At 36.9% G+C, this 22,630-nt stretch overlaps 1 protein-coding gene across 1 annotated transcript in view; it reads right to left on the bottom strand.

The window, feature by feature from the left end:
* Positions 1-5,427: 5,427 nt before the first annotated feature.
* The window catches only part of LOC104520752 (ephrin type-A receptor 3-like), a gene marked incomplete at its 3' end in the record, with an annotated part of 31,127 nt that continues 13,924 nt past the window's right edge, over positions 5,428-22,630 (bottom strand). Inside the window, exon 2 of the mRNA XM_029083635.1 lies at positions 5,428-6,088. Coding sequence (XP_028939468.1) covers positions 5,428-6,088 — 661 coding nt within the window. The remainder of the gene's footprint in view (positions 6,089-22,630) is intronic.

Below are 22,630 nucleotides of genomic sequence, written 5' to 3'. Positions count from 1 at the left end.
GAAAACGTTACCATCTTTGCAGTTGCACCAAGTATGTGTGCCTTCCGTCTGTTTTCACTTGCACAAAGTTGAGCAGTTCCTCACAGCAGCCTTTTACTCATTACAGGTAAAGTTATCTTTTATCTATTGATACAAGCAAGTAAAAAGTATATTTACCTTTGCAGAGACAAAATGGTTATTTAAAGCATAGGGGGGAAAAAAAGAAATCTAGATAAATGTTTTTCATCCTTAGTATTAATGATGTTTCACATATTTTTATCTCAAGTACAGCATTCATTTTACTGAAAGAATTAAGCAATGTACACAATGGTTCAGATTTAGCAGCCACAGATGGCATTCCTTTCCTATCTCCATAAACTCAGAGAGAGAAATATGATTTAGGATATGCTCACTACACCACTCAAAGCACTGAATAATTTAGTGTTAGGGGAAATTTTGTGAAGTCATTTTTGCAATAACCAGGCACAGTGGGTGAACTTCACCTCTCCCTCCTTTACCCCTTACTCCCTTTTCTCTCATTCAATCCACCTGATTAATAGCTAAAAATGATATACATAAGGAAGGACTGTAGATTACATTCTCTTTTTTCTTCCAGCTTTGTTATAGAAAATGTGTCAGTCATTTGTGGTCAAAACTTACAATTTTATTACATAGTATTACATAAGAAACTTACAATTCAGGCTTACTCAATTCCAGCAACTAAAATTTAGAACTCTATCTTGAAATGACAGCATGTTGAAAATGTAATTCTGTGATTTTCAAATCACTCTGTTCAGGCTCATCAATTTAATTTCCCATTTGACAACTGGAGCCACAAAGCTTGTTTTGGTCTAAAGGGTCACCTGTTGGAAGCATTTGAAAGAACATTCAAGCTCACTTATACTGCATAAACAATTGCCCACTACATGTTTGCTAATTGAGTATATCATCATGAAAAATACCACTTTCCATGTCCAGGCAGTCTTTCTGAAGTGCATGAAATAAACCAACAACAGAATAGACACATTCAGGTTGGAAGAGATTTATTAGTCCAAGCCTGCCAGCGCAGGATTTCCTTTATCATCTGGTTACTGCATTTTTAAAAACAGCTCCTGAAATGAGGCTTCCATTATTTCTCCGAGGAGACTTCTAGCTCATTACAGAACTAAAGACATTTTTGCTAACATTTATCCTACATTTTTTTTCCCCCATTCATTTTGATTACCTCAACTAACCAACTTTCATATTTTGAGATCTATTTCCCCCCTGTAGCGTTCAAAACAAAACTGAGCCTAGCTTCTCCACATACAAATCACTCACTGGGCAGGTGATGTGAATGCTCCTTTTCTTTTACTGATCTTTAGGCTGTTCCAAACACTATGCCACTGTATAACCCCCTGGTGTACTTGCAACTTAAATTGCCCTTTTCACAAAATTCACATTGTTTACTTTGAACATGTACAGAGACAGTCAAAAAGGATGTGTAGAGGTAAGGAGCAATTAGCGTGTCCTCCAAATAAGAAGGCACTAGTAGAGAGGAAGAGTTGGGAAAATAGGTATTAGAGATGAGATATTACACATGACAGAGACCTTGAAAATTGTTAATACAGAAGCTGAAAAGGGAGCAGTTGTTATTTTCTCACTATACAAGGACATGGAAAACCTTATCCAACTGACTGAAAACACAAGGCTTAAACACAATAAGAAGATGTGTTTTCCACACATGACCAGATATGGCATTCATTGCCATAAAAACTTACAGAGATTAAAAATATAAATGAGTCAAAAACTAGACAAATTAACAAGTGACAGCTCACTGAATCCTATCATACATAGCCTTTCTTACAAGATGTATCTTGTCTTAGAAATTCAGCAGTAGATTGGCAGAAGCCGAAAGGTATACCCAGTAAATCAGCACTTCACACAGTTTCTTACACTTTTCCTTAGGAATCCATCTTTAGCCACTGATAGAGAAAGAATACTGAGTCAGAGAAACCTCTGATCTGATCTACTCTGGCTGTTTGATGGCGAACAAACAGAAAAGATGAGTTACCCTTGTTGACTGGGGAATAGGATGGAGACTATCAGAAAGCGTCAGGTTTAGTGTTCAATTCCAGCCAGTTTTTCTTTTTCCCTAATTAAAACATACTACTTCTAAAAGAGAAGATGCTATAAAGATGTAGTTTGGCCAAAATGGCATGAAGACATAATTTAGAAAAGCTATTGTGAGGAAGAAATCTTATTTAACTATGAAATATTACAAGAAGATTAAATAGACGAGATCATTACAATGGAAGGGCTAACAAAGCTGTAATAACAAACAGTCTACAGTGGATGACACATACTGTATTTAGTTAACTAACATACATATTGGCTAAGGGGAAAAAAAGGTATGAACGAGGGGATTTTACAACGTTGCTCCCCAACACATCTTACCTTATCTTATACAAACCCAGTCCCTCCAAAATACTGACGAGGTGCAAAAGTCTTTGCTAGAGGAGATGTTAAATTTTAAGCTGTTAACCTGAAGCATACTAAAAAGACCAGACTTCCTCAAGGTGAGGCATACAATTAGCTTTTGAGAAATCATTTATCCACACGTGCACAATAATGAGGACAAGGATAGTCACAGCAAAATTGGTCCTCATTCTTTGACTGACTGACACGTAGGTATCATACTTCTGAACACGTAAAATGTGTACCAGTTGGGTAGGACCCAGAACAGAACAATGATCTTTCCAACAAGAATGAACAAGCTGAGTAATGCCAATATTCCAGTCTTGGCTCTTCAGAGCTTAGATACAAATACAATATAAAATCATGGATGTTTTCACATGTACATGTACAACAACAAAAATTGGCTTGAACTTTATGTTCACTTTCCCTGGTTAAGCAAAGGGAAGCAGTCATGGAAAATGGTACAATTTCTGTTATTTAGGGGCATGACTGTGCCTTAATATTTTTCCAAGTACCAAGAAAAGCTGTTCTGAATGAAATTTAAGTAGGCTGACAATATACCATTAGGGTCCTTCAGTTTAATCATCAGCAACCATCTCCTGCTAATGCAAAGTGACACTGTTTCCAAAAACAGCATTATGGAAACAAACAAAAATCAGAAGCAGTCTGAATGTAGGACCAAGTAGTGACAGACACTAAGTTGTTGAATGTTTTCAACTACTGGGACAACAATAATTTCTATTATTTATCGCTCTTTCAAACTTCAACTGAAATATTTCTTTTCCTAAATTATGCCAGCATTCCAGCCCATGCTTGTAACACCATTTTGGATCTTCTTCAGACTCTACAATCCTGACTCTACTGCCCTTTTGTTGACAAAAAAAAACCATCAAAAAAACCCCTGTAAACCCCAGCATCCTATAAGAAGGAGTAGGGATGGAGAGAAGAAGAAGAAAAGGAAGGTGTAGGAGCAGCCTTGAGCTTGAGGTCAAATCTGAACTCTTTTTCTGAGCTTTCCAACTTCTGCTGAATTACCGATGCCAACAAATGCAGGTTTTGAATTATTGACTGCTTTTAGAGTGCCACTTCAATCACATCACACTTCAAATATTTGATAAACATGACTTCTGATAAAAGTTAGTACAATATTATTTGTTTAACCATAATAAACCACAAGAAACTGTCACCATTGTTAATGGTTTCATCATATATCACTCCCTTGATCAACAGTTGGTGAAGATGTCAAAAAGAGAAAAAAAGAAAAAAAAAAAAGAAAGAGTGGGGAGTGGTGGTGGGGGAAGAAAGTAAAAGATAGTCTGACTTTATGCCTTCCAAATCATGTATAATACACTCATACATGGATGTGAACTCACTCCTACCCTCTGCAGAACTCAGCAGGAGCTGCCTTGCCCACTGCAAGCATTTGAGAACCCATTTTTAATGAAACAATTTATTTTGGTTTACTTTATTTCGCTCAACTTTTGCTCAGTTGTAGTCCAACACTTTCCGGAGTGATTTTCTTTTTGTGCTCATGTGTAACAGAAATTCTAAACCAACAGCTTTCAACCATTTACAAGGACACAGGCTCTATGGTAAGGAAGACTATATACACATTAGCAGTTAAAACAGAATCACTAACATTTTAGCATTAGGTATAACTATAGGAGGCCCTAGATAAATTTCTGAATAATAAAATATCCTCTCCTGGATTCAGCACTTAACAGAGGAGTTTACCTTGTTTTTCTTAATATTGGTATCTAGCTGCAGAAAAACACACTCAAACTCAGGTCCCTAATTAGTTCATTTTGAGGGCAAAACCAATTTAAAATCTACTTAAAAAGCAAATCCAAACAAAACATACTCTTACCCCTCCTACATCTCTGGCATTTTCTGAGAAAAAGTCACTGTAATTAGAGCAGCACTTTTCACAACTACCTGGGTATGGTTTGGCAGGCTCCTAGAAGCTCCCCAGGACTTACTTGTTTGTCATAAAGATTGCTGTAGGACCAACAAAAAATGAATAGTTGGTCTCTCAACCAGGTTCAGAATACTTTAAATTTCTGTTCTTATGGATACATGCATACGTACATGTACACAAACACACACCCCACAGCTAATATCTCAGCTACTACTCCTACCATCTATGGTATTTCTAGATATTACTGTTCAACTTTTACTTATTTATTTAATGGAAGACCCTTTGCCACAGTCAGCACCTTTTAAGGCACTCTGTGAAAAAGAGGTTTAAGATTCCATTAGCACAAAACTTCAAAAGGTACTTTTATAAATGCAAAATGTAGACCATCATCATTTTGGCTGATAATAAAATTAAGTAAATATGCATTTCTCTAATGTTTAAAAGATCATTTCTGGAAAAAACTCAAAACCCCTGGTGTAGTCTTGTTCTTGGGAGCATTCACAAAACCACAGTTTGCAGAAAACAAAAGTTTGGAGAAAAATATTTTTAGTTAAATAGACAAGTATTCATGAAAATGCAGTTCTGAAGTTCAAATATTCATTTTCCAAATGTATCTGCATTTAGGAACTATGCTACCTGAAACAATGCTACCTGTTTTTTTTCCTAAACAATCCTGATTAATCAACACAGCTCAGCAGCAAAAATTATACATCAAGTCGTAAAGTTTAAAAAAGAAAAATCACACTCAGAAAAAAAGAAATTAAATATTTTGACACGAACAATACATTTCAGAAAACTATAATCTGCTGAAAAGAAGTCCAAGAGTGGTAAGAGAGGCTAGATTTGCTACGTACTGTATTAATGAAAAATCAATTGTTGACCCTTGTCAAATATTTTTAGCAAATTACATTATTTACACAGATTAAATAAACCCCATTTTCATGGTGATTTTATGAACTAATTTATTTCTCTCAAGAACACAGAGAAAATGAGCATGACCCAATAGACAGAGCAGAGACATAAAGTGAAGCCCCTGTTAATAACTGAACTATGGACACGGAGGGCATTGTTACCTTGGCACGCAAAGCCTCTTTCTTCATAGCCAGCATTACACAAGCACTTCCCTATGGGCACTAGCCATTCTCCTTCCGTACTGCAATACATCTTGGGTGGCTCTTCCTCCTTGGAATGATTGACACAAGAACCCCGCACCTCCACCAGTGACTGGGAGTCCATGGGTACTGTATCTGGAAACATGGCGAGGTTCTTGACGGTGAAAGGGCACTTTTTGAAGTACACTCGCACCGAGACTAAGGCAACACACGCACCTACATCTTGAAAAGCCAAGTAAAAGCCTTTCCTGCTGATAGGCCCCACCTCACGCACTTCTGTATTCAGCTTGAGAATTCGGTCCCCAAGATCCATCTGGGTGAAGCTTTCATCAGCCGCAATGGTGTCGATCTTTGTAAACTGATGTTCTCTGAACTTTACCAAGTGGTCATCATCAGACTCCATGTAATACAGATTGAAGGTCTCTTTGCAAGTGCCCAGAACTAGAGGGATACTATTACAGTCTCTCAAGGTAAACTTGAGCTCCACATATATCTTCTGAGCTGAATTGCGTGGAATCCAGTTTGTTCGCAGCCAATTGTTTTGGCTGTGATCCATAACATTGCACACTTGGTAAGTTCTGATTGGAGTATAATGCTCATCAACGCCACTAATCTCTTCCCACTGGAGAGGGAAAGAAAAAAGGAAATATTTTAAGATTAATTATTATACCAATAAAAATCACATTTAGAGACAAAAGCTGTGAAAAGGCAAAAATCACTTTGCTTGGACATGTCTATAAAATAGACTATAATAAAGTCTGGTCAAACTTGCACTTACTTTGTTCCTATTAAAACATATAAACATCTGAAATGAACACAGAATTCCCCATTAAGAAGTCAGTTTTTACGATGTCAAGGTGGCATGACAGAGATCCTACAGCTGTTCCACATTATTCAAAACCTGTGATTTCTTAAAACTATATTCAGTGCTGTCCTTTCAATCCCAACATGTCCTTACTACAACCACACTCACCTCAAGCAGAAGAGGTTTGCTAGGACACCACCTTATTTTCACTGTTAGAATCAAGTTGTATTTCAAAGACTAGACAAGATCTAAAATCTTACAAACAAAAGCCAATGACTCCCACTGAAATTCCATATAGTCATAATAAAATGTTACAGCTTCAAATTTATTCAAAGCATGACAATTGATTTTGCTTGGGATATATTTCCTTTAGACAAAGTCTAGCTTAGCCCAGTTTCCAGAGTTATTAAAAATTACCACCATCTTACCTTAAGTATCATGGTTACTTAATTCTTCTGTGGTCTATATAGACTATGATGTTAAAATGATTTTTGAAGAATATGTAGCCACCACTGGTTTTTACATCAGCCATCAGCTGACAAACTTACTTGACCCAGACAGGGAAGAAATGGGCTTCCTGTTCGTGAACTACTCGTGCAATTTCTGAGTTCTGAAGACACACTTACCAGAGAGGAATATTTACCAATCATAGGAAAAAAGAAATCCTAAGGGGTATGTAAAGTAAATATTTACTGTTAGTCATTTACCATACACAACTAAGTGACTTAAGTTGCATCTTTCTTCCCTTTTCCTTGAATAGATGACTGGGACGAATTTTTTTTTGCTTTGTTTTTTAAGGTCATCATTCTTCCGCTTTTATCCATACAAAAACTGCAGCTGTTCTATAGTCCCACTCTTAAAACACAAAACGAAAAGCCTCACCACTAAAACGCTAGAATCAAAACTCATTACAACGAACAACACCTGTTACAGAATCACAACACCATGGAAGTTGAAAGAAACCCTCCTAGATCTTCTAGCCCAACCCCTTATGCAGGGTCAGCCAGGGCAGGTTGTTCAGGATCCAGTCCAGTCAGGCTTTTGAACATCTCCAAGGATGAAGACTTCACAGCCTCTCTGTGCAATCTATGCCAATGTTTGATCGTACTCAGAGGAAAAAGGTTGGTCCTTATGTTTAAACGGAATTTCCTGTATTTCTGATCATACCCATTGCCTCTTGGCCTTTCACTGGGCACCAGAGAGAAGAGCCTGGCTCCATATTCTATATACCCCACCATCAGGCATTTACACACAGTGGTAAGATCCCCGTGAGCCCTATCATCTTCTCTTCTATGCTTAAAAGTTAATTACACAAATAAAAGAGGTAAACTCCTATCATGATAATGAAGCACATACTAATAGAGCATATGGTAGCACAGCAGCTACCGAAATCCTCGCTTTGCTGTCACCCACCTACATCACCTCTGAAATAAACCACAGTGCAGCTGGGGAGCAGCAGAGCTCCAAACAGAGCTGCTGCATGGTACAAAACTGGAGAGGTGAAGTAGACAGAATTAAGTACGTTGTGAGAAATCATTGCCACTCTTGGGGAAGGGAGACAAAGAACAACTTCTACCAGAAAAAAAACATCTTCTCTCAAAAATTAAGTCACATCAACATTACATTTAAGATCTCAGTCTAAAAATTACTCATTTTTCATAAACACTTTCTGCTGCAGGAACTTAGCATACCGCAGAGCAATTATTAGGAGAGGAAAGTACTATTCCCACTACACCGACAAAGAAACTGAGGTGCAGAAGTGTTAAGCATCTCTATGGTCTCTTGGTTTCACAATATATGCATCACACACACATATACAAAGAAAGAAAAGGAAAAAAAAAAAAAAGAAAAAAGCCACATCAGAGTAACATCTGAGAGTTCTCAGTCCCAACCAACTGACTTCAGGAAGTTTTGATATGACCAAGAGCTGGTCTGCACAATGAAATTGTCCATGCACCACTGAAGATGTGATTTTTAAATCATGTTATTAAACCAGCAGATAAAAGCAGCATAAATACTCTTTCCTTTAATTGAAACTAAGTTTATTTGTTCATTTCAGTTTACAGATCTGACTATACACAAGTTTTATCTCTTCCTGACTAGTTCAGCAGAGTTAAAAACACAATCTTGGATGTATATACAGCAGCTGAAATGCTGCAGCAAGCCATAATACACTACATTGCCAAAGCCAGCAACAAGTACAGGGATTTTCGGAGTCAAAGTTACTACACTTGAGCTCGCGGCCACTTGAGAGCTGGGTGCCACGTGGCAGCAGCCCATCATACAAGGACGAGCTCTTGACTGCATAAGAGGCAGCTGGACCCTGGCTCCCAGCCTCTGCCAAGTCCCCAACACTGAGTGGAGGACACTCCTCTGACAGATGTCTGGGTGCAATCACAGCCCCTGAGCCAATAATCTAATCCTGCTGCAAAAAGCCATTCAGATGCCATAACTGCCTCCCATGAAGCTGGATGTACCTATTTAACTACAGGGTTTACCTGGACAAATACAAATTCACTTACAACAACTGGATGAAACTAGATAAGATTATCTAATGAAACATACTTTTATGGACATTTAAAGCAGCACACACTGACTCGTAAGTGATCTCCTTATTATCTCTTCCATATAATTTCTAATCAGTTCAACATATTTTACATGTCCAGTGGGAGACTGAAACAAAACCAGGAACTTGCAGAATTTAAAACATCTCCACAACAGATGTTATTTTTCTGACCAAGTCTCATTGCAGTTTTTTTTCAGAGGTTTCTTATCCAACATGATTACACAGTTAAATGTAGATGTACGAATTGCATGATAAAGGTAGCACCACTACTGTGTTCTTCACCTAGAAGCTGCCATGTGCAATTATCACTTCATTAATTTGCAATTAAGATCAAATTGCTTGGAAATAATTATAGTCCATGTTAGTCCACTTATATAAACAATAAAATTTCAAATCAAAGCATTGATGAATGGAAGCACTGGAACACCAGGTGCTAACTTGACCAAAATACTTTAACTGATATAAAATTGTGGAGATTGCAGCTATCATTTTAAAAAGACTTAAGGTGAAGTCGCTGAAGCTACAGGAAGAGTGTCAAAATCAGAACACATACCAGATTCAAGTAGTTTTGCGACTTCAATAATTATTATTATTGAACTAAAAACCAAGCAGTACATTTGCATTGTTCATACATTGTAAACTATCATACTGCCATCCTCAAGCAATCTTAATTCGAAACAGATTATCAAGAACACCGAGACAATTTCCTTTCCATGACCCATGAGCTTTTTCTATTAAGTGAGGTTTCTCAAACACCTCCATTTGTAGTTCTTTTAATTTTTATTTCTGTACTTGTAATTCATGTGTTCAGCCTTTTCTGTAAAGTTACAATAGTTACAAAATTACTTTGTTTATAAAAAAGGGGGGCGGGGAGGAGGGAGAAAGAGAGAAAGAGAGATTTTTATTCAAGGGATGGAATTAAGGAGAGAAAAACATAAAACGAAATACATGTTGGGTAATAAAATATCAAATGTTTTCTTATTTAATCACTGTTGTCAATTGCACCTGAGTTGATTTCAGGGGCTCAAATGAAGGCAAGCACTGTAAATCTTTACATATGATATTCATGGGACATCCTATTATATTCACATGGGGCATCCTACAGTATAGGTTTTTTGGTGCATCATTTATAAGGACTTCTCAGGCCAAACCTGTTCTGAACACACACCATCAAAAAGTTTCCACACTGTTTTACTGCTGCAAAATGCTCAACTCATGCTCACTCCAGACCTAGGGGAGACTATGCAGATCCTCTTTAATGCAAAGCCGTTCTCTTGTTCTTTTCCCAATATTGCTCTTCTAGAGACACCTTCCCCTGCTGCAATGGAGCTCTGCTGCTTTTAGAACAAAGTTATCATAGACAGTACCCAAACAAGACTATGCCTCTATCCTGGTTTTGCTAGGATAGATTTAATTTTCTTCTTAAAAGTTAGAATAGCTGTGTTTCAGTTTCAGTGTAGGATTTGTTATGAGAAGAATGCTGATAAAGTACTAATGTACAGCATTTCTCCTCAGCACTAAAAGTCCCCTATCATTACAGAGAGGATAAAAATCAAAAAGCAAACAAACCTTAAGCAGTTGAGAACATATACTTCAGCTTTATAGAGAAGTATTGTAATGAAAAAGTGATGGCTATTAAGAGGCAAAGTGGCAACAGGAAGCAAACCTCCTGCATGGCTTCGTCACATAACCTATTCAGTATTACAGTATTCAGTGCACTTTTATTTTGTACAGGCATCATTCTGACCTATATTCCCAAACAGCTAGTTGCAATAACAGAACAACAAGTTAGGAGTTAAAAAGTAAAGGAATAGATCTATAAACAGGAGTAAGTATAGGATAAAGTTTATTTTCAAATCTTGGAGAAAACCAGAGTAGAAAAAAACCTAAGATATTCCTTATAATAGGAGACATAGACCTTGCTTATAATAGGAGACAGATATCCTTATAACAAAAACTACAGAAAATGTGCCCTTACTGTAGGGAACAAGAGATGCACAAAGAAAAATAATTAGAAGCAAAAACTATCTAAAGTATTTCCAACACATGAGGAAAATTCTGATCTGCCAGAAGGTGGGAGGTAAATTAGCTAAAAGAAGAGTCCAAAATTACTAGGCTGTAATTAAAATAAGTCTTTGTAATTTTAGGGTACAGAAAGAACGGAACAGCATTCTGAGTATGCAGGAACCTGGATAACTAGGGCTGGAGCAGGTCAAAAGGCAGGTAGCTATAATAAATAATAGGAGATTGAAAAGTCACACCATGAGGTATTCAGCCAAAACGGAAATGAGACAATGAAATGCAAAGAGAATAATGCAACAGAGACATGAGACGTGCTGAAAGAAAACTTCAGAAGTAAGGCAGATAATTACTCTGTACAAGGCAACCAGATGGCAGAAAGGGACACGCTTCTTTTCACCTTATGCATCGAGTCCAGCCTGCTGCAGTCTCAGCTTCCCTTCCTCCCACATTCAGCTTCCCAGAACTATTCCCATCCCGTGGAAAACTAGCATTAATTTCTATTGAATCAACTCTTCCCAAACAGTTCATCATGCAACCAAGCAACCACTAGTGTTTCTGTAGGAATAAGAACTTAATACAAGGGGCAAGAAAGCATCCACAAGAAAGTACAGTCACCCAAATTTAGTTACCATGTAAACCCATCTGGGACTCAAAAAAAAAAAAAAATCAAACAAAAAAAATCCAGATCTATTTCTGACTTCCCATACAAAATTTCATCTTGTTGAGGCTTTGCTTTGAGAAAATAAGAACAGTTTATATTTTCATCCCCTAGATAGATGGAAAAGACAAACCAGAAGGTATCAGATGAATAAACCTACAGATGAAGGAGAAGCTGTCACAAGGAGACAGACTACACAGAAGCAACAGCAGACAAATACTTCAGAGAATTCAGGCACAGGCACTTTACCAGGAGTTAGGGAAGACCTAGAGAAGGTTACCTGAGCCAGGAAGGAAGGAACTGGTACTGTGTAATACTGAGGAGGAAGGGCACTGGTGGGAGTTGGGCTGAGACCTTAAAGAAAACCTGTTGAATGCTGACAGAACGACTGTATGAAAGATCTGTACTTACATCATGTAAATCAGACACTGGTGGGACTCAAATCTAATTCTCACCTCAATTACATGCCATTATTTGAGTAACTTTGGTCCACGAGGCACTATACACTTCAAAGGTGTCTCAAGTGGCATTTCTTTCTTTCAGTACTGGGCAGCTACAAAACTATTGGATATTTACTGGTCCTGGCTATGGTTAGATTGGAAATTAACAGAGAGTTCTAAACACTGGAAGAATGAAGTGACAGGACTATCTTCCAAGCAGTCCAATAGGGATGATAAATCCAAATTTTTTTTTATGAAAGAGATTTACAAAAATTGTGTCAGGTATTTTATGACAGCATGATGGGGAAGCTGGAAATCTGAGGCTGTGATATAAGGCTTTGGGTGCTGGATCTGTTCCTCAAGAAGGAAGCAGCAGAGGTATGACCACCATTTCTGAATTCACATTATTACACATTACTTACATCACATTACTCTAATGCCTTCAGGCACCTTCAGCACTTTTGAAAGATGTCCAGGAGAAGTGCCACGGCACCACTCCCTCCCCAGTATGTAATCTGGCTTTTGCAAAGTCTTCTTTTGTTTGCTTTACTTTTTTTTAAAAAAATCTTCTTTGGATACTATTAATGGCAGGAAACAAGAGAGTGTTTTCAGTGGTATAGTAAAGTTTCTGAGGTCCCCAGTGAGAGGGTCTAACTCACGTGCTCCAGTCATACTGACTGACAAAGCTGGGACAGAAAGGATTTTTCCTTTCCAGAACAGATCTAGCAGAGTGTGCTGCACTTCTCACTTTGTTTTTTTCTTCCATCTTATTTTAAAAAAGGGAACGTACAGAAGTGAATATAGACCATTTCTCAGTCTGACTAAAAAGATCCCTCTCAGTGTGGAAATCTAGGACATGAGTGATCTCAATTCTTTCACCCTTCCTGCAGCATCCTTCTGTTTTGTGAATTTTTCTCCTTCATATCAAAAATCTTAGGTTTACATTAAGAAATTGAAGGTTATTTTGTGATTTACAACGCAACACATGCAACTGCAGGATCCCAATAAACTACATTTTATCTTTCACTGTCACATTGCTATAAAACTCTTAAACTATAAAACTCCTACTAAAAATGGAGTTTGATAATTTTTCAAGGCCTCTATGGAACCCAGGCAGCTAACTCCCTGAGACTCCACTGACATTTTCAGGCAACAGTCTGACAGTATTTATTTAGAATTTTATTTTCCTCTATGAAATTTGGTATGATAATGTATTTGGTATGAGCATCATTTCATGTAATGTCCAACTGTCCTTTAACTTAAATTAATAATTCTCAGAGTGGCTAGATGGAACATACCTTAAACTATATAACCACTGTGCATGCAAGAACACAGACTGGGAACACAGTGCTGAGAAATCTGAAGAAAGATAGTAACTGAGTGAAATGACTTTGAAACCTCCGAAAACACCTTCATCTGCTAGGATGTCCCACTCTTGCTTAGCAGAGCAGTCAAATCATTGCTTATTTCTAAACTAACTGTAAAAAATGACTTTTTTTTCTGTTAGTGTAACTGCTTTTCACCATCTGTGAGGTGTTCACATAAGCCTCTACAGAACCACCATTCAAATTCTACCTGAAAAATACTTTTTGTTCTAATACTGAAAACTAACCCTGCTCTCATCTACTGGCTCTTAGTATTCGGTACAGATTTTCAGTCAGCAAAAAAAAAAAAAATATTAAAAAAAAAGTCACCTTTATTATGCCTTGCTGAGCAATGACAGAGAAGTATTTATTCCCATGCATGCACGCTTTCTGCCTTCTGCTATTTATTCAAGCAATTCCCTTCCCAAACAAAAAGATCATTATGATAGGAACCTCACATTTCAGATAGTCAGTGCATGCTACTTTTCCATACTGCACTGACAGAATACCAATTGGCTAATAATATTCCCCCCACCCACCCCTTCATTGCCAGGCAATTACAACAAAGGGAGAGAAACAAACAACCCATGCCATGAGCAACAGAATTCATGCAGTCTAGTTTCCTACAAATCTGTGTCTCCACTATATGAACTCTGATATCTAATAAAAGGTGAGTGCAAAAAAGTCTCTTCCTCACTGGGAGCATTAATGCCATCTCTGTCTCTCTCCCTCTTCCTCTCCTCCTATTGCTTATTTTCATAAATCTTGTAGGGACTTCAACCTTTGGAGACCTCTGCTCCCCTGTGAAACTGTTAAAATTCACCTCTGAGTTCAAAAACTATTCAGTGGGATCTTCCTTGTATATATACACATCTGTGTAGTTACCATTTCCTCCAGAGATTATGTTAAAAAGAAGGCAATGGCTTCATGTACAGATATATATCTGTATTTGCTAAAATTAGTGTAGATACCATGCATTTCTATTAAGGTTTTAATAGGGGAAACAAAAATATATATCTGTATTTGCAAGTAGAAAATCAAAATGGTCAAAATGTTCTATTACAAATTTTGTGTCAGGCATATGAGGGTTTCAAGCAACACCTGGAAAATGATGAAATATTCCAAAGCTACATAATACACATTCAATTCTTATAAGTACTGAGATCACTGATCAGCAAGCATTTCAGATATTACTCTATATTAAAGCAATACCATTTAGAATCAATATTTTCCTTGGTGAGTAATGTTATATGAAATTAGTAATTTTTTAACAAAAGGAAAAAAAGTTAGAGCTGTCAGCTGAGTAGAAGTCCTGAGTATGAGCACAAGGTAGACATTCCTGGTGAAAAGTTAATTTCATCAGAAATAAGAGATTGACAATAAAAAATAAAAAAAGAAAAGAGTGTTTTACTTCCTTATATTTCTTTGCACCAGAAATGTATAAACATTAAGTTAATTTTCTTATTTTTGGAAAATGGCAGTGCTACCAACAACCATTCTTAACTGAAGAAATTCTGTTCCAATGATATCCTGGTCAAGTTGATAATACAACAAATTTTTTTGCATATTTGTTGTTGTAATAGTTAAACATCCTTCAGTGTTACACAATACTCTGTTATTTATATTAAGTGTGGGAAATTAATCCTCATTGATATAAAACCTTCATTTACTTTTTGGTGTATATCTGACGCCTAAGAATCCTTGATCTAGTTCTCAAGAGTGATTTCTCATTAAGTTTAATAAAAGCATGAAGTTTTGAAATAACACCCCATCTCCTAAGAAATATGCTTGTGATAAGCAAGATTTTCAGAAAGGACTAAAAACTAAAGAAATAATATTGGGCAGAAGGAAACCACAACAATGAAAAATCATCATCATAGACATTTCTATCATTTGTATGTAAAAGAACCCAAAAGATCTACAAGTCATTTTCTGACAACTTTGTGCTTATCACCTTAATTAAATGAAAATATAATTCATGTTAAGCATGAAGCATCTGACATACTTTATACCATAGCAACATAGCAGGCCAAGATTGAAAGCCTCAGGCATGGAAAATATTTGCCACTTATCTAAATAACATTTGTATTGTGTGTTTGTCTGATTGTTTTTTTTCAAAAAAATCTTTGCACAAGAAAATTCGATCTAAAAATCTTTCAGTGTGATAATAGTGAATTATATAATAATTAAACACAAATGTATTTGAGTCTAACACTTTCTTTCTCTATTGCATACTGTCCAATATTCCAAACATCTCCATCGTGCTGAAGCACACATTTGGGAAACAGCTTGCAGGATTTAAGACAAGATGAGCAACTTTGATACCTCTGTTTTCGTACCTAGATCTTCTGTTGACTTTTTTACTGTAATGTTAAATACATCCAAATTCAGGTCAGTAAGAGGATTAAGCTTTCACATATGCTGAACATGATTCTAATGTATTCAACTCAATTTCATAGCCAATACACAGAGAAAAATAACTTTTTCAGTTGCTTGAAAGTAAAAATGTATTTAAGAAGAGATTTCTATAAACAACAGCCAAAATTCTGAGGAAGAATGAGGAAAACAAACAGCCAACAAAAATTAGCAGATGTTTTAGGACAGCTTGAGACTAGGAATAAAATAATTAAAATCTAAATGAAAAGTGGAACCTTCCCACATACTATATAAAAGTTTTGACAAAATAGTAACAGGATGCAAGAGCACTGAAAGTTTGCTATTAACAAAAACCCTGTAATGACCATATCATAGAAGAATGCATTCCAGACCAGCTCATCAACATAAAAACACTTTCCTCATAACATCATCAAAGGCGCTACTGCAAAGCCAATAAATACCAATCAGCTGAGTTCAGAGGACAGAAAATGATTCGTTTTGGGAGTTTAAGAAATTTAGAAAGTACCATGGAAACTTTCATCTACGTTTGACTTTTGAAAGTCAATGAAATTACCCACTGGTACTGGGTCTCTTCTCAGGTTTTATGGGGGTTTTGGGGTATTTTAGGGGCTTTTTATCCCGAAGTTGCAAATGAAAGGCAGAGGAAGTTGCACTGCAAGAGTTTTCCAATTAAGTTACACACAAAGTGAAATTATCATTACCATCACTTAACCCCTTTTAAGACACAGACTTTGGTATACTTTCTCCTAATGCTGTTTTACTAGTCTACGATTTTACATCAACCTGTCATAACTGGTAAATGAAAAAGCTCTACTGTGACAGAAAATAAGCATATAGAGAGAAAGTAAGGTTGAAAGGAGGATATATTGGCATAAAATTACACACAATAATATTCAGTCTAAGATCCACCCAGTATTACCAGTGTTGTTCTTCCTCTCTGTTCAGTTATCCACTGAAGTCTTCACATTTGTGGGAGCAGACAAAACACACGTGAATGTGTATCATTGTATTCAGGAGCCTTTGTTCATAGTCTTAACCTAAAAGTTGGGTTTTCTTCATAACTAAGCAAAACAGTTTGAGAATTACAACCAAGACAAAATCTTATTTTTTTGTCTGATGAGAGCTCACATGAAATGAGAAACTCAGTAAGAGTATCCAGATATTAAACTTGTCCAAAAAAACCCTGAAATACAGCATTTTGCCATACAAGGCATAGCTCTGAATTCACTCCATATTATCCAAAATAAGCAGATCTAATTGAAAATTCTTACCTAACCTTTTGTTCTGTTTTTTTTTGTTTGTTTGTTTGTTTGTTTGTTTTGTTTTGTTTTTTTTCCACATTTTCTTCTTTCACTATAAGCAAAGCCAAAATAGCAAAACTCAGAAACAGAGGGGAGGGAAAAAAAAAAGAAGAAAACAAACCAAAATAACAACAACGAAACATAAACAAACGAACAAAAACAACCAACCAAACAAAAAATACCCAAGCCTACCCTTACCCTCCTTGCAAGAACATGCAGTTCCTGGCACATGACCTGAGAGGGGACTGGAGAGAAACTGTGCCATGATGTGACCGTAGAATTATAGCCTGGTTAGAAAAAAAAAGACCAGACATGGAGGAAGGTGGAAAGGACCTCTCTCTACCTGCTACAGCTGCACCATCCTCTGCTACCTGCAGCACAATATATATTGCCACAGTGATGTGAATATCTTTCAAAGTAAGTAAACCTCATTTCACCAAGGCATAACAAATACATACAGAATTTAACACAAATCTTGACCCTCTTCCTCTCTCAAGACACACACACACACACAAAAAAAGTCTTGGAAGCACTAATGCCTCTCAGTTTTTAAAGAACTTTTATCTGGGAAGTGAAATAACATACATATTACAATACACAGTGTTGCACAAAAAAAAGTGCAACTACATTATAGGTACTAAGCACACAAAAATACAGGATATTCAAGAAAGCAAGTGTACACACCTTATCATGGGAATACTAGACCAATAATTAAACCTAACTGCAGAAAGACAAGTAAAGCCATCTTTTTTCCTCATCTCTACTTGCTAGACAGCTGAGTACCTCACCATCAAACTTGTAAGGACAGCTGATTCTCACCCTTCTGCAAGGAAAATCCTCTAAATCACAGTGAGGTAAAAAGGTCACTACAATGAGGAAAACATCTGACTTTCTAACAGACATCTGAATCCAGCATTCAAATACCCATTCAGAGCTTGGACAAGCAAAACATTTACAGCTTTATTTTTCTCTAAGCTGCATGTCTCCTTAAGAAACAGGTTTCAATCTTAATTTATCTCACAGGTTAAGCAGATTTTCTGGCAAGCTCTCAACACAACGGTCCTGAAATCTGTACTGAACTACTGCTCACATAAAAGCACCTTTCATCCACGAGCACTCTACACACTAGGTAGGATTCAGCCTTTAAGCATAGCTGTTTCAGAGATGGAAATAAAGCAGCTGTTTAGTACAATGGGTACTTCAGCAAGGAGAATTTTATCCAAGATGGAACTCACCCAAGGCTGGGGACATGGCAATCCGGTGAAAAATTGTGTCTTCAGTAATTACTATTAGAGATGATTTCACATGTCATGTTAGAGAGAACGCTTTCAGCTATATGGCTTGTAACAATAAGTTCTTGTTAATATTTAATAATAATACAAATAAAAAGCATCAAGTCCTCCAGCATTATCCTCCGTTTCACCTAAAGCACTGCATCTGGATGCAGCCAGATGAATACTGATGGCAAACCTTTATAAAGAAATGATCACAGCATATTCAAGAATGGAAAGATGCCAGTTCTCCAAACTATTTGCTGGTTAGGTAAATCTGAAGATACCCCTCGTCTGCATTTATGCCTCAGTCTTCTAATACATAGAACAGGAACAAATTAATAGTGGGGAGATACATTTGTTACTATTTTAGTTATTACCTGGACTCTTAACAAAGAGTTGATCATGCCTTCATTAAAAAAAAAATAAATCCAAACCATTAGCAAATGGTTTCAGAAGCAGCAGCAAGCAGGAATTTTTAAGCATGAAACCATTACTTAAATAGGAAAACACCACCGCAGCAGAAAAAAAATGAAAAACATTTGTGTCACAGGAACACTTAAAAATTCACAACTGAAAAGCCTCTGCAGTTTCTTGCTTTGTATTTGCCAGCAAACCACATAAACACAAAAGTATTTACATCAAAATGCACAAAACAGGTGCATCATATAGCATTTCCGTGGCACAGTCAGTTTTTCAAAACAATGTATTTTTACACAATGGCATTTCCTACAGAAATCCCAAACCACCCTATGTTCTCCTATTGTCATTAAGACAACACTGAACGTACAGTGAAATTCAGTAGGGTTGTGCTGAATGTAACTGTAAAAGCACCAGCTGGCTGTATTAGAAATGGCATTCTTCCAGGTCTCAAATGTCTTATTTATATACAATGGAATCCTGCCAGCTGTTTAATATTTAGGGCTAATAAATATAATTGGCAGTACTACTGCACAATACATACTTCCCAACAGAAAATCTGAGTTGTTCTTAGATGATTAAACTGAAGATAGATGCAGAGTTCTGAGGAAATTTTACATAGCTGTCTTTTTTTTCTTTAATCTAAACAATATTTGCTTGGTTTTTTACGTGCAAAACTGAACAGAAAAAAAAACCACCAGGCATCTTTATGCCAGCTGCTCTGAGACCAAGGTAGCCTTCAACCAGTGTTTTCCACAGACCATGAATAAGGATAAACTGGGAAGGACAATGTGCTGCGGTAGAAAGACAGGACACAGTACAAGTTTCCAGGGTGGGGGGTAGTTCATTACTCATTCCATAAAAAGTGTTGGATCACTCCAGAAAACAGTCAGACAGTACCAGCCAGACCAGAAGTGCTACTTATTCCCACAAGCAATTCTTCTATGCATGTCCAGGACAACTTTACCTCTCACAAGCAGATTAATTCCATGTTAAGTGGAAGGTGAGTACAAAGCACCTGAGAATGAACATAACAGTTGTCCTATGGACATGCTCTAAGATTTGTGTCCCTATTTCCAGCTTTCTGGCAGACTTAATGTTGACAAGGCCACTACATCGTTGCCAAAGTAACAGTGCAGCAGATTACTGCCAAGTGTAGTAGTCTTCCCTCCAACTCAAGAAGGTTGGCAAATCCAAAGAGCTGGGCCCCTTTTGCAGGCAGCTTCACAGATTCTGGGAAAAGCTTTCAGGATCCGTGGTCTCCAACATAAGAACTGCCTTTAAGATCACACACCACTGGAGGTAATCCTGCACAGCAGACAGCGAAGGGCAAGTACTGTGACTCCCTTCTGCAAGACCTTGATTCTCTTGAAACCTTCTTCAGCTCCCTCGCACGACACAGATGGAGAACTAATCTAGAAATGGGAAAGTTTAATTTGTGTGAGTGAAGCGTAGTTAATGCTTCATAACTTCATATGAGAGAACAATTTAATTTGAAAACTCAAACAACTTCCATGACAGATGGAGCCCACAGTCAATTCCATAAAAGGCTGCTCAGTGTAATTACCATCATTTAGAAGTATTTGGGTTGTTTTGTTTCTACTTATTTCATACGGCAATGCTCTTTTTTGATATTCCTCAGCTAAGCAGAGTTCCGCGCTCACACGTCTCCACGCTCCCATCTCCAGCATCATTTCTTAGTAACAGCTTGAAGAGTTGTTCTTTTCATTCATCACTTCATGCTTTCACTGAAAACTGCATTCTGAGTTAATGAAACTACAAAGTTCACTTACCATGACTACTAGGCATACACTAATGTTAGTCATTAACCGCCACTTCTTCAGCCTCAGCTAATGCAAGCAGTTATGGTATCCCATTGCCCAGATGCTTCCTTCATCCACTGTCCAGACTTACTCCTCCTACATCCCTGGCACACATCTCAGCTGTAGCAATGACTACAGCCTGCACGGCCTCCCTTACCTCAGCTGTACACCAAGAGCTTTTTTTTCCCCCTGCCTCTTGATTCAGGCACTGAGGAAGGCTTGTATTCAGAACCAGCATCCTCACCCACACAGAATGGCTTTCAGTTTGGTACACGAAAGGTCTCACATAAGGACAAACACAGCCCTCACCTCCCTACATCAGCTCTGAATCAACTAACCGAGCCTGTGACAACAGGTTAACAAAAGTCAATCAGCAGCTCTGCTCCTAACAATGTATGCAAAGTACTTTATATTATAATCTTCCTGTAAGTCATCAATAAACTCATTCATTTTTCCTCCTAACATGGCCCTTTGATTCCTGTGGAAAGCAAAACACACACTCTTGAAGTAAACAACATCAGAAATCCTGTCTCTGCCATCATATCTTCCCTTTAATGGAGATAAGCCAGAAATAGTTATGAGATGAACCTGAAAAGTATAACACCGTTTCCTCCCACCTCTTACTTGGAAAGTACTGCAAAAATGGCAATAAATAAAAATAGTACAGGTATTATTTTTTAAATCTAACTATCACATAGGGTCTTGAGAATTAAGCACATATTGAAATCAGAGAATAGTCATTATGCTTAAAAGGCTAAGTTAAAAAAACCTCTAAAAAGGTTATTATTCTTTTGTCAACTGCTGGGTCAAAAAGAGTAATGATAATTATTATATTTTTACTGTAATTCTATGTAAATTAATTTTCTCACCATGCAATTAGGAAAAGTTAGTTCTATGCACATATTTCCACAGTTATTTTAATTGAAAAACATGTTTAATACAGGAACTCATAGCTTGACATTTCATATTTTCTAAAGATAAATTCACTTCAGTTCAACAAGAAGAAAGTAATTAGACTGGGAATTCTGGAGATAGTCCAGATATCTTCTCAACCTCTGGCTAAGTTGCTCTTAATTTCTCAAGGCTCTGAAACATTATTAAACAATTACTTTTCATATGTCAAGGCAGGGATGAAAGAGGAACTCATGGCTAATTTAATACGAGATAAATAAACAGAAGTAATTCAACCAGGACTTTAACCAAAAACTCTTTGAGGAGTAACGGCATTAACTAATTTTCACAGTTCTATACTATAGCAGTAAGTTAGAGATGCATCATTTTCTAAAAACTCTCAGTAAATTATTTGACAATTCATACACATTGTGAACTACAAAAAAGTAAGCATGTCATGGAAATACTTAGTTTTCCATGTAGGAAAAATAAAACAGCCATAGTCGTATAGCCATTGGGCAGTTTTCAGGTTCAGTCAGTTTCAGTCTTGGGTAAATGTAAGCTCATTAGATAAAAACAGCACACAAATACAAAAAAAACCCCAAAACAACAAAAAACTTTGTGGGGAAAAAAAATAAAAGAAAATTCTGTTCACACCACATTACCTGCATCTTGCACAGCATCTTTGCTGCAGACATGGCTAACAGGTCATTGCAAGCCCAAGGAGAAGTCAAATCTCTCCTGGAAATAGGATACACGCAATACTAAAACTATTGTAATATTTTAGAGAAGCCTCACAAAAAAACCCCTCAAATCCAAATCCCATTATATAAGTATATTTGTTTACTTATAAAGTTGGCAGACATTAACAGGAACACAAACTCCTGACCTATAATCCTACTAACAAAATTCCTCCATAAAACCTTGTATGTAAATATGAGGTTTATATTTCTTTTTCTAGCTTACCCTGGTACAGTGGAGCACGGTGTGCTTCATGAGATACACTACACTAATTATTATCATTACTATCAATACCTTACTGCAGAGATTAAATATGGTTCAGAGAATTACTCTAAAGGTAAACAGTGCTCATTAGCTGTAAAGCTGAAAATACTTCTAGAGCTTACTTTTATTTACTCAAGCTTCATTTCTTTCCCATAATAGCTTGGCTATAAACACACTCAATAGTACAGCACTGCTGGTTTT

This window comes from Antrostomus carolinensis, unplaced genomic scaffold (genome assembly GCF_000700745.2).
Source record: "Antrostomus carolinensis isolate BGI_N321 unplaced genomic scaffold, ASM70074v2 scaffold1662, whole genome shotgun sequence".
In the NCBI taxonomy this organism is placed as follows: Eukaryota; Metazoa; Chordata; class Aves; order Caprimulgiformes; family Caprimulgidae; genus Antrostomus; species Antrostomus carolinensis.
The sequence above is the reverse complement of the archived record's forward strand: the minus strand, read 5'-3'. Positions and strand labels throughout refer to the sequence as shown.